Source organism: Hakea prostrata, chromosome 6, assembly GCF_041222555.1.
Source record: "Hakea prostrata isolate BN-2017 chromosome 6, UWA_Hpros_2, whole genome shotgun sequence".
Classification (NCBI taxonomy): Eukaryota; Viridiplantae; Streptophyta; class Magnoliopsida; order Proteales; family Proteaceae; genus Hakea; species Hakea prostrata.
This window is the reverse complement of record NC_142605.1, coordinates 37,769,107-37,782,360: the sequence shown is the minus strand read 5'-3', so window position 1 is coordinate 37,782,360 and position 13,254 is coordinate 37,769,107. Positions and strand designations below refer to the sequence as shown.

Below are 13,254 nucleotides of genomic sequence, written 5' to 3'. Positions count from 1 at the left end.
TTTTGGATGAGCAAGAACAAAAACAGATTGAAGTGCTTTTCCTTATCAACAATTTTCTGGGGTTCCAATCATAGAGGATTAAGAAGAAGAAAATTTGGTAGAGCTTGCCATGTTAAGAACAGATGGTAAAAAATTAATCCAATCTAAGTATGATGCATTCTCATCCCCAATGCTTCAACATTGGTTTGCTAATTTAGATATAACAACATTCAATCATGTAGTAGAAATTAGTAGAACTCAAGCTAATATTTGTAAGTGTTTTCAATAAGATAATGAATATTTTCTTGTTCATTAAAAAAAATTGATCTTTAAATTGCTCTGAACAAATTCTCAGGTAGATCATCACATATAGAAAGATAGAGTAATGGAGTTGTAGTTGTACTTGGAGGAGGCGCTGATGGCGGAATCGCAGAGCTACTTGGGGAACCAAGCGGTGAACCAACTGTAACAATAAAATACAAAATTTTGAATAAAACAGAAAAGCTTAGAAGTCTGCAAGAACATGTATTGTCAGAAGAAAAAAAAAATTCAGTTCCAAAAACCAATCGCTCCAGGGATTTCAAAATCAAACACACTGGATTTCCAACTAGCCCAATTGGCCGTAAGAAATTCAATCGGAGCAAACATTCTTTATACATGTTAAATTTGGGTGCCTTGTATTCTGTGGGTTCATGTAATTATAGTTGGGGTTGTATTTGTAATTGAAATAAGGTTTATGCCAATTATTAGTACTCAGTCGAAATTATAATTATATTGGTGATACAGGAAGAATATACTCGACTGGGTCAGGACCCGACTGAGGGCTAAGCCAGCACAGTCGGGTACTTCGACGACCGCATAACACATTTGGAAGACTCCATTCACGTTGGACCTATATGGCAACATCGCCATGAACAGAAGGTCAACCCCAGAGATGATTAGGGGGAACAACCGTCGAGAAGCCTGTTTGTACCCAAAAAGGTAACCTGCATACTATTTAAAGAAAGACTTACCCCTCCGGTAAGGGACGAACACTTTCTTAGCAAATTCTTGTGTTGCATTTGCATGGGATCTTAATCTGATCACCGACCAACTTAGCCATTGGAAGCGGCTGTTAGACATCCTAGCCGGCCCCGTCTAACCTTTCTTGCAGGTCTCATCGTCTTTGGACACGAGAAGTCAATCGGGTATTAACCTAGCTCAGTTGGAACCTAAATCGGATTTGAGACACATAATTGGGATTAGGGTTTTAGGTTTCTTATAAATAGTCTTTGTGGATAATTTAGATATATCAATATCTGTAGGGGATATGAGAACTGATCTTGAGAAATGAGGGCGAGCAAGGGTAGCACTTTGTGAGTGTGAAAGTAGTGTGATGCTTTTTGAAAATAGTAAAACTTTTTTTTTCTTCTCTCTGGTGGATATAGGCAAGATTTTACCGGACCACGTTAAATTCTTCAAATTCTAGTAATACAAAGGTCGACCAATAAAAAGATTGGAATTGAAAAGCAGAAACAGAGGAATCTGAAGAAACGTACAATGTCCGCAAGCGGCAGCAATGTTGTTAATGCCACAGAGCTGAGGAAGCTCCTGGACTTGGGTGATGTTGATTCCGAGACTATTGAACAAGGCGGTGTCGCTTAGGAGATTGCAGAGGCACGGGAGTTGAGTGGCCACAACTTGCTTGAGAGGGGTACAGCAAGAGGCTGGTGGGTTCGGTGAGTTGAGATAGGCCTGGCATGGAACCAGAGCTGATTCACACACATTGGTTTGTCCCTCAACCAATCCTGCTACCATCACCATAGCCACCACCATCACCATCGTCACTTTTCCCATCTCCATCTTCCCTTCTCTGTTCTTCTCTAATTCTCTCCCCTGCACTATTTTCCAAACCCAACTCTGTCTCTGTCTCTCTCTCTGTATGGCTAGCTTCTTGGAAAGCTTTGAAAATTCCTAGTGTCCAAATGTTCTTTTATAGTGTTGTGTGGGCTATGATCTCTTAAACATGGAAGACCTTCCTTAGTCCTTAACGTGCCCAATTGTTACAGCAACTACCTGTCTGTCCCTATAAATTTGTTACTTTTGGTGAATTAATGTGTGCAATATGTTGTCTTTCAATTCAGACACATGGGTTTGGCCAGTAACAACTAACAAGTTTCATGCATCCAACTGCAGCATTTTTTTCTGTTTATTTTTTTAATTGTATATTAAAAATAACAACAAGAAGAATGATGGGAAAATTACGTGATTAGCTTCTTTTAAGTTTTCTCTTATAAAATTAGCCACTCAATGTTTCACTTTATAAAATTAACCAAAACTGAGTTTGCATTTACGAAACTAATCAAAATATTGATTTTTCATCTCTTTGGAATATTTTTTACCCCTAAAATTGATCACTTCGAGCGAAAAAATCACTACTTTGTTTAGAAAGAAAAAGTCATTATTTTTTTATACCCTTTGGACATTTTCACCCCTATGCATATACGGTCAATTTTAGGGGTAAAAATGTCCAAAGAGATGAAAAAACACTACTTTGGCTAGTTTTGTAATTGCAAACTCAGTTTTAGTTAGTTTTATAAAATGAAACATTGAGTGACTATTTTTGTAATTAAGGGGAAACCTGAAAGCAACTAATCACGTAATTTTTCCAAGAATGATTGACCAATTCATTCATGACTTGTGAAAGTAATTGATAAACAAGTTCAAGATAATTTAAAATTAATCGAGTATTTTCTCTTGGATATATTACCACAACTTTTGGTGAACTAAAAAGAATAATGTCAAATTGATGAACATTTAAAGACAAATTTGATTAGTAATATGTGAGTAATAGAGAGTAATCAAAATCATTTAAGGGCCTGTTTGGTTACATGAGTCTAGAAATTTCAAATATCTAGAGATTTTAAATCTATACATTTCAAATCTATGAAGTCATAATTTATAAAATTAACTGTTTGATTAACCAAATATGTGGAATGAAATCTGTGGATTCATCAGTGATTTTTGTAAATGTACAAATGTTTATTGTTTTTATAATAGAGATGAAATCTTTGGATTTCACCTCATACCCATAAATCTACAGATTCACGTTTTTAGTGTAAAAAGATGAATCTCTAGATTTTCACAACCAAACGGGTATAAATCTTGCATTCATGAATCAAGATATTTCAAATATCTAGATTCATGTAACAAAACAGACCCTTAAAGCAAGGGATCGATTTTCCGGTTGATACTACAAAGAGTTCAATATTAGTAATAATTTATTTACATACCTTCTAAAAAAACACTAATTGATTAAAAAAAAAACACTAATTATGTTATGATTTTTCAATAGTATTTATTTCCTGTTGTAAAACATGGGAGTTTTGTATTTTGAGTACAACCTTCTGATCAAATCTTATTGCAAATAATTATTCTTTTGACCAAATTAGTGTGAACTGACCTATTATGGGTAGTTGATGATTTAAATAATTTAGTAGTGATTCTTTTCAAAGTTTCATTGGCTTTGCTAAGTCAAGTCAACATATTGCATTATTCTTAGGTAATGCTAATTGAGTTCAATTAATTTTTTTGGGAAAAAAAATCATTTATTGTGCACATATAAACCAAATAATAGGCTGTGATTTAAAACTTCAATTCAAATTTGAAAAGTTCAAAATAGCTTTATAAATTATTTGCTTCCTCAACTAATTATTTGACATATATTGTGTACTGTTGTACACAACAGAGACTTGTGTATAAGGATGTTTTTCTGATTTTTTTAATCTACAAAGATTTTTAGTTTAAAAAGAATAGTCTATTAAAAATAATATATTCAAGCTTGGATACTACTTCGATTTCACACATTTTTCACACATAAAAAATAGATAAAGAAAAAATATATTACTCCACCCGTTGATATTTTACTTGAAATAATTGTGAATAGAAAGTGCCTAGAATTTAAAAATGTTAAAAGAATAAGGAACCATTTTAAAAACATTTGAAGAGACTCGACACATAATACAAGTATACAACTAAAACATCGTATTTATCTGAGACCATGCTTGTCATGCCTTTCTATGACATTTGACAGTGGCATGGGATTGAATCCACTCTACAAGCTTAGACGACTTTCAAAATTGAAGCAGCTTCCATGTTCGACAGAATGTCACAGTCGCGTGGAAAAATGGCTCTGTGACACGCGTACGACGTTGTGTTCCACTTTCAAAAGGCATTTGATAATTAATCGGTTGACTGAGATTTTGATCTTGACCGTCTGTTTAGCTTTCAATTTGTATGAGTGAGACAGAGAGTCGAAATCAAAATCTCAACCATCGGCATTAACATTAAACGTACAACATTCAAGTTGGTGATTTGATAAACACCGGTCAAGCAAGCAAGGTGCAAGCACCACATGACTTGCAAGGTGCAAGCACCACATGACTTATCTCTGTACAGCTTCTCTAAGCTTCCACGGTCAACGTTGATTTCTGAGTCTACTGGGTTTGTGCTTCGGAGAGAAAATCCAAGTTGAAGACTGGCTTTTTTTGTGGTCAATCCATTTACGTTGCCGCTTTAGGAATCTATCGTTTGAGTGTGTTACACGGAACCACGAAGAAAAGTTCTCTTTTTCTTTCTTTGTTTCTTCCCCAATTACTCAGAAAAGATAGTCCACCAAGTAAGACCCACACAATAATATTGGGACCACGGATCACGTAAATTCATAGTTTTTTCCTCTAGAAATTTGGGTTGCAGAAATTTTCCGTTATGAAACGAGGTAGCTAGCGGTGGTGTTTTGTTGCTGATGATGATTGCTCATTAATTCCAAGGTTAACTTAACAGAAAATTTAGTTGACATCAGTGTGGTTTCTGAATCCTTATCGTTCAATCTTCATTCTAACTAAGGTTGTGATACGGCAGAGAAACTATTCATATAGGCAGGGGCGGAGCCAGGATTGAATATGGGGGGAGGCCGAATATACTTGGGCCAATGCGGGACTCACCGTGAGTCCCATCTCATAAAATTGTATTATATTTTGACATGTGAGGCCTACATTAAAATTTTAGGTAAATTAAGCTGAAATTCTAAGCGAGATTTGAATTTCCATTAATAGGAATGAAATGTTAGAAAAAAATTTTAAGGATTAAAAAAAAAAAAAATCAATGATTATGATTAGATCTGATAAAATCTATGGCTGAATTCTAACGAGATTCAAATTGCTATTAGGAGATTCAAATTGCTATTAGTAGAATCAAATTTTAGGAGAAAGAAAGAACAAGTAAATAAATAAAAAAAATTATACTTTATTAAATGAATATTAGAAAAATCGTAGTGAATGTGAGAGAGAGAGGAATAATTTGAGAAAGAGAGAGTGAATACTGATAACTGTGGAGAAGATTTCCAAAAATTTCAATGTCTGCTAACTACTCCAATATTTTGTGAGAAAAAAGAGAGAAGAAATAGAAATAAAAGAGGAGATTCATGAGAGAATAAATAGGAAAAAAAATATGAGAGAGAATATAAAGAGAAATTCATGGATAGTGAGTTAGTTTTTAATTAGAATTTAACCCTTTATTCCTTAAAACTAGGGGTTTAATAATAACCATTTGATTATGATTAAGAATGACATTTGTACCCATCATTTATATCTTAGATTTTTATTTTTAATTTTTAGAGGGGGCCAAATAGTGGTATTTCACACGTAATGTAAACAAAATTAGAAAAATATGTAGCCATTTTTAAATTTTTAAAAATCCGGGGGCCATTGGCCCCTTCCGGTCCCTACGTGGCTCCGCCACTGCATATATGTGATTATAGTGTTTGTTAAATAAGTAAATGGAAAGAAAGGAAGAAGTTATGGGTTGCTGCAGTGTTGGGTTGTGGAGATTTGTTTGTTTGTTTGGATGGATTACTTGTTTATCCTTTTCAAAGAATCATAAAAAACTGTTCATAGCCATACATGAAGAATTTTGTCTAAAATAGAAGAATAGCCGAGAAGTTTGCTCATTTTTGTGATGGCTTATTGATAGAACCCAGGGAGATTTGAAATTTTAACTTCTTATTCATGAAGTGCTGATTTTTGTCAATTTAAGTTAATCCCTTGGGTGATCAATGGGATAGTTGGTTAAATAATTGTTCAAATTTAATTTATAAATATTTTTAATTTACCAACTTAACAAAAATATTGGTTAGGGTAGCACTGAGTTGAACTAAGGGTTAAACTCGAATCCTATCCAACCTTACCAAGACTACTTATTTTGTAACCCAATCTCGACATTAAGAAAAAGTTGAACTGAACTTGAGCTTGGCTCAGAGCGTGTTTGGGCTGACTTGGGCCATGAAAGTGCTACTCATATGAACCTTGTCTTCTTTTATTGACCTCAATTAAGGATATGGAACACCAAATCCTGATCAACACTGAACACCTTAGCTAGCATTTATAAATTACTTACCTTAATATCTCATGTTTCTCAATTAGGTTAGTGATTACGCCGCCATCGATTAGTAAAACCATAGTTGTTAAGAAAATGCTCAACTTTTTATAGATATAATGTTTGAAGAGATTAAGATTTCCAATAGAACAACATCCACATTCAATAAGGCAAGCTGGAAAAATATTTTGAAGAAATTTAGAACCATGTCAAAGATCAATTATGAAATGAAGTAGCAGACAAACAAGTTCAACAAGTTAAGACAACAATATGTCAGTTTCAAGAAATTATTGAAAACTACAGGATTTGAATAACATGCTATCAACAAAACTGCCACTATTGATGATAAGTCATTATGGAAAATTCACATCAAGGTAATTTCAGCTATGTTTATATTAATTGGCAGCAATAACCAGACTGCCATTAATCACTTGAAACATTATACCCTTGATTTATGTGAGCAATTGTTTATCAACGGATGTGTATTTACCTTTTTTAATTATTTATTAAAAATAAAAATGCACATTTTGTACCTTGATTTTCTTTATACCATACAAAATTTGTGTCAATTTTGCCAGAAAAATGTGTCCATCTATGCCCAATCATACAAGATTTTAGTATAGATTATGTGCCTAATTTGCCCAATTCAGGCACGAAGCATAAAAAATGCATTCTATGCCGAATTGAAAAAATTGGCATAAAATCATTTAGCTACAACCCCTTAGAGTGGCCTGGGCAACATCTCACTTCAGCATTCACGATGTGATGGGTGAATTATTTCAATTCAGCTTTTTCTATTTTCGCTATCGTTTTGGATAGAGAGGAATAACCACATTTTCTAGGGGAAGTCGGAGACTCACACTGGTGTTTTAAATTGTATTACTTATGATACGAGGTTGAGATTCCTTGGGGAAGCACCTCCAGTCATAGATATTGATCACAGTCGTTCTTTATTTCATCATTAGAAGCTCAAGATGCAATATATGATTTCCAAACCATATGCTTTTACTTGGAATAGACCACCTACAGGATGGGTTTCTCTAAATTGCGATCGCTCTGTCGTGGGGAATCAGGAGGTTATGGGATTCTTGCAAGAAACGAGATGGGTGAAGTTATCTTCACTACTGTTGGTAGGTGTTTTGAAACAAATGTTCTTTGCATGGAGTTTGTGGCCATTCATAGTGGACTGGTTCTAGCTTTGGAGCATTCTATCCAAAGAGTCTAGATTTGTTCCAATTCGTCAAGTGTTGTTGCAACGATTTTAGGGAGGTTTCGTATACCCTGGTGTGCAACGCAGAGGATGGTTGTGAGTTGTGACATCCAAGATCTATTGAGACGGTTTTGCCAATATGGACTTCATCATGTTGTCTGCAAGCTTAATGCCTATGGCAGATTTTTTGGCAAGGTTGCACCCTTCCGTATTTGAAATTTCTTTTTTACCTCCGTCTTTGCCAATATGCGCTATCTCATACTTTAAGAGATGATATTGAGCGAAAGACTTAATTCAAATTGTAATTTTTTTTTTCTCTAATACAAAGCTAATTTTTTCCAAAAAGAATAACATGTTGCAATACGTGGAAAGATATAAGCATATCAGTCCCCAGGATCAAACTTTCTCAAAATTAATCTAATCCCTAAAATAATTTTTTTTTTAATACAGAGCATCATTATAAATTCATCATGATATCACCACTTCATGATTAAAATAATAAATGTGATCGGAATAATTATAGCTGTATTAGATAAATAAAGTAAATTTGAACATTTGAACTCTTTTTTTCTTCTTCTTTTTCACAAGTGTTAATAATTTTATTTAAATAGAGTAAATGAATATTACAATGGAAATAAAATTAGAAAAGGGAAATGATCCCTTTTGAAATTCAAATGGGTAAAATGGATAAATTGGTGGAAGAAAATCCACAAACAAACGGAACTCTCAAACACTGATTTAAAACACAAATAGGTCTTTAATGACCACCATAGAAGTTAAAAGAACAACCAAAGAAGATACGCCATTCCAAGCTAGCTTTCCCACTCCAGAACCTGTCATAATAAAAATTAATCTATATTATAGGGAAAAACCCTAAGATTTGATCACAGTTAAGCTCAAAATACAGGATTTTCAATTAAACTTTTGAGGTTTCTTCTTCTTTAATCCCAATCAACTGTTTATTTTTGTTTATTTTGTATTTGTTTTCCACCAACAAGCGATTGACTTGATTGACAGCTATTTTGGATGAGCAAGAACAAAAACACATTGAAGTGCTTTTCCTTTTTAACAATTTTCTTGGATTTCAATCCAAAATGATTAAGAAGAAGAAAATTTGGTAGATCTTCTTGCCATGATAAGAACAGATGAGCAAAATTAATCCAATCAAATGTGATGCATTCCCATTTCCAATGCCCCAACATTTGTTTGTTAATTTAAGCTATAACAACATCTAATCATGCAGCAAAAATTGGTGGAACTCAAACTAATATTTATATGTGTTTTTAGTAAGATAATAAATCTTTTTTCATTAAAAACAAAATTTTGATCCTTAAATTGCTTTGGACAAATTTTTAGGTAGATCATCAAATATAGAAAGACAGAGTAATGGAGTTGTAGCTGTACCTGGAGGAGGCGGTGGTGGTGGTGGAGTTGCAGACCTAATTGGGGAACCAAGTGGTGAACCAATCGGTGAACCAAGTGGTGAACCAGCTGTAACAATAAAATACAAAATTTTGAATAAAACAGAAAAGCTTACAAGTCTGCAAGAACATGTTCCATCAGAAAACAAATTTTCAGTTCCAAAAACCAATCGCTCCAAGGATTTTAGAATCAAGCACACCGGATTTCCAACTAGCCCAATTGGTTCTAAGAAATTCAATCGGGCAAACATCATTATGCATGTTGGATTTAGGTGTCTGTATTTTGTGGGTTTGTGTAATTATAGTTGGGGTTGTATTTGTAATTGAAACATTCAATTATTAGTACTGAGTTAAAATTTAAAATTATATTAAGATTAGAGTTCTAGGTTATAAATAGTCTCTGTGGATACTTTAGATGTATCAATTCCCGTAAGAGATTGGAAACCCATCTTGAAGATAGGGATTGGGGACAAGCAAAGGTAGCAGCACTTTGTGAGTGTGAGAGTAATGTGATTTTTTCTGAAAATAGTGAAACATTTTTTCTCTCTGGTGGTGGACGTAGGTAGAAAGAGATCGGAATTGAGAAGTAGAAACAGAGGAATCAGCGGAAACTTACATTGTCCGCAAGCGACAGTAATGCCACAGTGCTGAGGAAGCTCCTGGGCTTGGGTGATGTTGATTCCGAAACTATTGAGCAAGGCGGTGTTGCTTAGGAGACCACAGAGGCACTGGAGTTGAGTGGCCGCAACTTGCTTGAGAGGGGTACAGCAAGAGGCTGGTGGGTTCGGTGAGTTGAGATAGGCCTGGCATGGAACCAGAGCTGATTCACACGCATTGGTTTGTCCATCAACCAATCCTGCTACCATCACCATACCCACCACCATCAACATCGCCACTTTTCCAATCTCCATCTTCTCTATTTCTCTCCCTCCCCTGCACTATTTTCCAAACCCAACTCTGTCTCTGTTTCTGTCTCTCTCTCTGTATGGCTAGCTTCTTGGAAAGCTTTGAAAATTCTTACTGTCCAAATATTCTTTTATAGTGTTGTGTGGGCTATGATTTCTTAAACATGGAAGACCTTCCTCAGTCCTTAACGTGCCCAATTGTTACAGCAACTACCTGTATGTCCCTATAAGTTTGTTAATCTTGTGCAGTTGTGCTGAACTGAAGATATTTCCAATTTTTAAGTATAAAATAGAAATATTTTATACTAATGCGTGCAATATGTTGTCTTTGAATTAATTCAGACATATGGGTTTGGCCAATAACAAATTTCATGCATACAACTGAAGCATTTTTTTTAATTGTATATTAAAAAGAATAACAACAAGAATGATTGACCAATTTTTATTCATGACTTGTGAAAGTAATTGATAAACAAGCTTAAGATAATTTAAAATTAAGGGTGTATCTTCTCATAGATATTACCTCAATTTTTTGGGATAATAATATCAAACTGATAAACATTTCACGACCAATTTGATTAGTAATATATGAGTAATAGAGAGTAATAAAATCATTTAAAGCAAGGGATTTTTCCATTGATACTATAAAAAGTTCAATATTAGTTACCATTTATTTACATACTTTCCAAAAAAACACTAATTATGTTATGATTTTTCAATAGTATTTATTGTAAAACATGGGAGTTTCGTATTTTGAGTACATAACCTTCTGATAAACTCTTATTGCAAATAACTATTCTTTTTTACCAAATTAGTGTGAACCTGGCATTACCAAAAAAAAAAAAATTAGTGTGAACCTGGACTATTATAGATAGTTGATGATTCAAATAAGTGATTCTTTTCATTGTTTCAGTCTTTGCCAAGTCAAGTCAACATATTGCAAAATTCCTAAGGTCTATTGATTTTTTTAGAACTAGTGGGTTTTTGGAAAAAAAAAAATCCTCCGTTGTTCACGTATAAGCCAAATAACAGGTTGATATTTAAAGTTTGATTTCAAATTTAAAAAGTCTAAAATAGCCTTGTAATTTCTTTGCTTCCTCAGCGGCTCAGTCAATTATTTTGCATTTATTGTGGAGAGAAAATCCAAGTTGAAGACTGGCTTTTTTTGTGGTCAATCAATCCATTTAAGTTGCCACTTTGTGAATCCTATCGTGGGAGTGTGTTCCACGGAACCACGAAGAAAAGTTCTCATTTTCTTTCTTTGTTTCTTCTCCTTTTTACTCAGAAATGTTCTTTTTTTCTTTGTTTGTTTCTTCTCACTATTACTCAGAAAAGATGGTCTACCAAGTAAGACCCACACAATAATATTGGGACCACGGATCACGTAAATTAATTAGTTCGTTTTTTATTCATAGTTTTTTCCTCTTAAAATTTGGGTTGAAGGAATGATCCTGCTTAGTTTTGTATAGAAGTTGCAGAAATACCGTTAATGAAAAGAGGTAGAGGTTGTGTTTTGTTGTTGTTGAATTGATGATTGCTCATTAATTCCAAGGTTAACTAAACAGAAATTTTAGTTGACATCACTGTGGTTTCTGAATCCTGATCGTTCAATCTTCATTCTAATTAAGGTTGTGATATGGCAGAGAAACTATTCATATAGGTGATTAATTACACTGTTTGTTAAATAAGAAAATGAAAAGAAAGGAAGAAGAAGATATGGGTTGCTGCAGTGTTGGGGTTGTGGAGATTTGTTTGTTTGGATGGATTACTTGCTTATCCTTCTCAAAGAATCATAAAAAAAAACTGTTCATAGAGATGACTGGCCGATGAATAAGTAATAGCAAAAACTAGAGCACCTTGTAGTGCTGGGATGAGCTGTTTATTCGATCAAGAACCCGGTAGATCCAAACTAGCTCTTCTTAAAGCTTTTTTTGTCTGTTGCATAGCCATGCATGAAGATTTTTGCCTAAAATTGAAGAAAGGCCGAGTGGGATGAATAATGCTTGAAAAAGTTAAGGCTTCCAATAGAAAACATTCACATTCAATAAGGTAGGTTGAAAAAACAAAACACTTTAGAGAAATTTAGGCCCAGGTCAAAGATCAATTATGAAATAAAGCAATTGACAAACAAGTTCAACAAGTTAAGGCAATAATATGCCAGTTTTAAGAAATTACTAAACAATACAAGATTTGGGTGGAAGCTATCAACAAAACTGCCACTGTTAATGAAGAGTCATTACGAGAAATTCACATCAAGGTAATTTCGACTATGTTTATATTTTATTTATTTAAATTTTCTTTGGGTGGTATTAGTGTTTTATTTGAAACAATAGAATATGGATCATAGACTTATGTACTAATTTGTATAATGTTTATGATAAAATAATCCAAGTTGGGCTAAGTTTAGGAGGCATGGCCTTCCTGAGTGGGAAGACTTGTGTAAAATTTTCGGAGGTACATATGCTACAGGTGAGGGAGCAATAACTCCTGATACTGCACTACAACCTATAATGGACTTGAGCAGGGATAATGATGAGTCTGTGGGTGATTGTAGCTCAAATGAAGATGATATTAACATCATTTCTAATGTTAATCCTGAGATGTCACCTACTCCTCGGTTTCATACACCCAGTAGACCCGTCCCTCCTACTGAAAGGCATGACAAGACTCCAAATGCGAAGAGAAGGAAAAGAAAGAGCACATGCCCAAAATTTAGCAATTCAAGTGCAATTCGGTCATTCTTGGCAAAGTAGAACAAGTATTTAAAGAATACTGCTGATTCAAGTGATAGTAATGACTTCAGCATTACTAAGTCCATAAGTGTTCTTATGACAATGAATTTGGATCCCTCCAAGTTAGGCAATGCAATCTTATGTGTCAAGTCGAACCCAACATTCAGAGAAGTGTTGATATCTCCCCCCCCCCCCCCCCCCCAAGGGCCTCCCCAACAGGTTGCTCCCCCCCCCCGCCCCCTCGCAAGTTAGGCATATGCATCGATCTTTTTTTGTTTGTTTTTTTAAAACTTTGATTATGGATTGTATGGATTATAGGTGTTGTTAAATAGGGTATGGACTATGAAACTTTAGCTATGCATAGGATGGATTATGTGTGCTTTTTAATAGTTTATGGACTGTGAAAATTTGGCTATGCATTGTATACATTATGTGTGTTTTTTAATAATTTATGGACTATGAAAATTTGGCTACCATTTTAGCACAGACTATGAAAATTTGGCTATGCATTGTATGCATTATGTGTGCTTTTTAATAGGTTATTATGGACTATGAACACTTGGATATGCATTATATGGATTATGTGTGTTTTTTAA

The 13,254-nt window shown here is 34.2% G+C and overlaps 2 protein-coding genes across 2 annotated transcripts; both read right to left on the bottom strand.

Moving 5' to 3' along the window:
- Positions 1-308: 308 nt before the first annotated feature.
- Positions 309-1,800, bottom strand: LOC149013903 (non-specific lipid transfer protein GPI-anchored 9-like). Its single transcript, XM_089157757.1, has 2 exons — positions 1,518-1,800; positions 309-442 (listed from the first exon to the last, which is right to left on the bottom strand). The coding sequence occupies exons 1-2, from the start codon at positions 1,798-1,800 to the stop codon at positions 309-311; spliced, it is 417 nt and encodes a 138-aa protein (XP_089013883.1).
- Positions 1,801-8,193: 6,393 nt separating this feature from the next.
- Positions 8,194-9,992, bottom strand: LOC149013902 (uncharacterized). Its single transcript, XM_089158773.1, has 3 exons — positions 9,638-9,992; positions 9,005-9,091; positions 8,194-8,433 (listed from the first exon to the last, which is right to left on the bottom strand). The coding sequence occupies exons 1-3, from the start codon at positions 9,930-9,932 to the stop codon at positions 8,339-8,341; spliced, it is 477 nt and encodes a 158-aa protein (XP_089014899.1). The 5' UTR covers positions 9,933-9,992; the 3' UTR covers positions 8,194-8,338.
- Between the last annotated feature and the right edge of the window lie 3,262 nt (positions 9,993-13,254).

What these genes read in the sequence shown, in the direction of transcription:
- LOC149013903 (XM_089157757.1), bottom strand. Translation starts at nt 1,800, where the DNA reads ATGGTGATGGTGGTGGCTATGGTGATGGTAGCAGGATTGGTTGAGGGA. An exon ending in TGCTGCCGCTTGCGGACATT is followed by an intron (nt 443 to 1,517) that starts GTACGTTTCTTC and finishes TTATTGTTACAG; the next exon opens with TTGGTTCACCGCTTGGTTCC.
- LOC149013902 (XM_089158773.1), bottom strand. Translation starts at nt 9,932, where the DNA reads ATGGAGATTGGAAAAGTGGCGATGTTGATGGTGGTGGGTATGGTGATG. An exon ending in TACTGTCGCTTGCGGACAAT is followed by an intron (nt 9,092 to 9,637) that starts GTAAGTTTCCGC and finishes TTATTGTTACAG; the next exon opens with CTGGTTCACCACTTGGTTCA. An exon ending in ACCACCACCGCCTCCTCCAG is followed by an intron (nt 8,434 to 9,004) that starts GTACAGCTACAA and finishes TTATTATGACAG; the next exon opens with GTTCTGGAGTGGGAAAGCTA.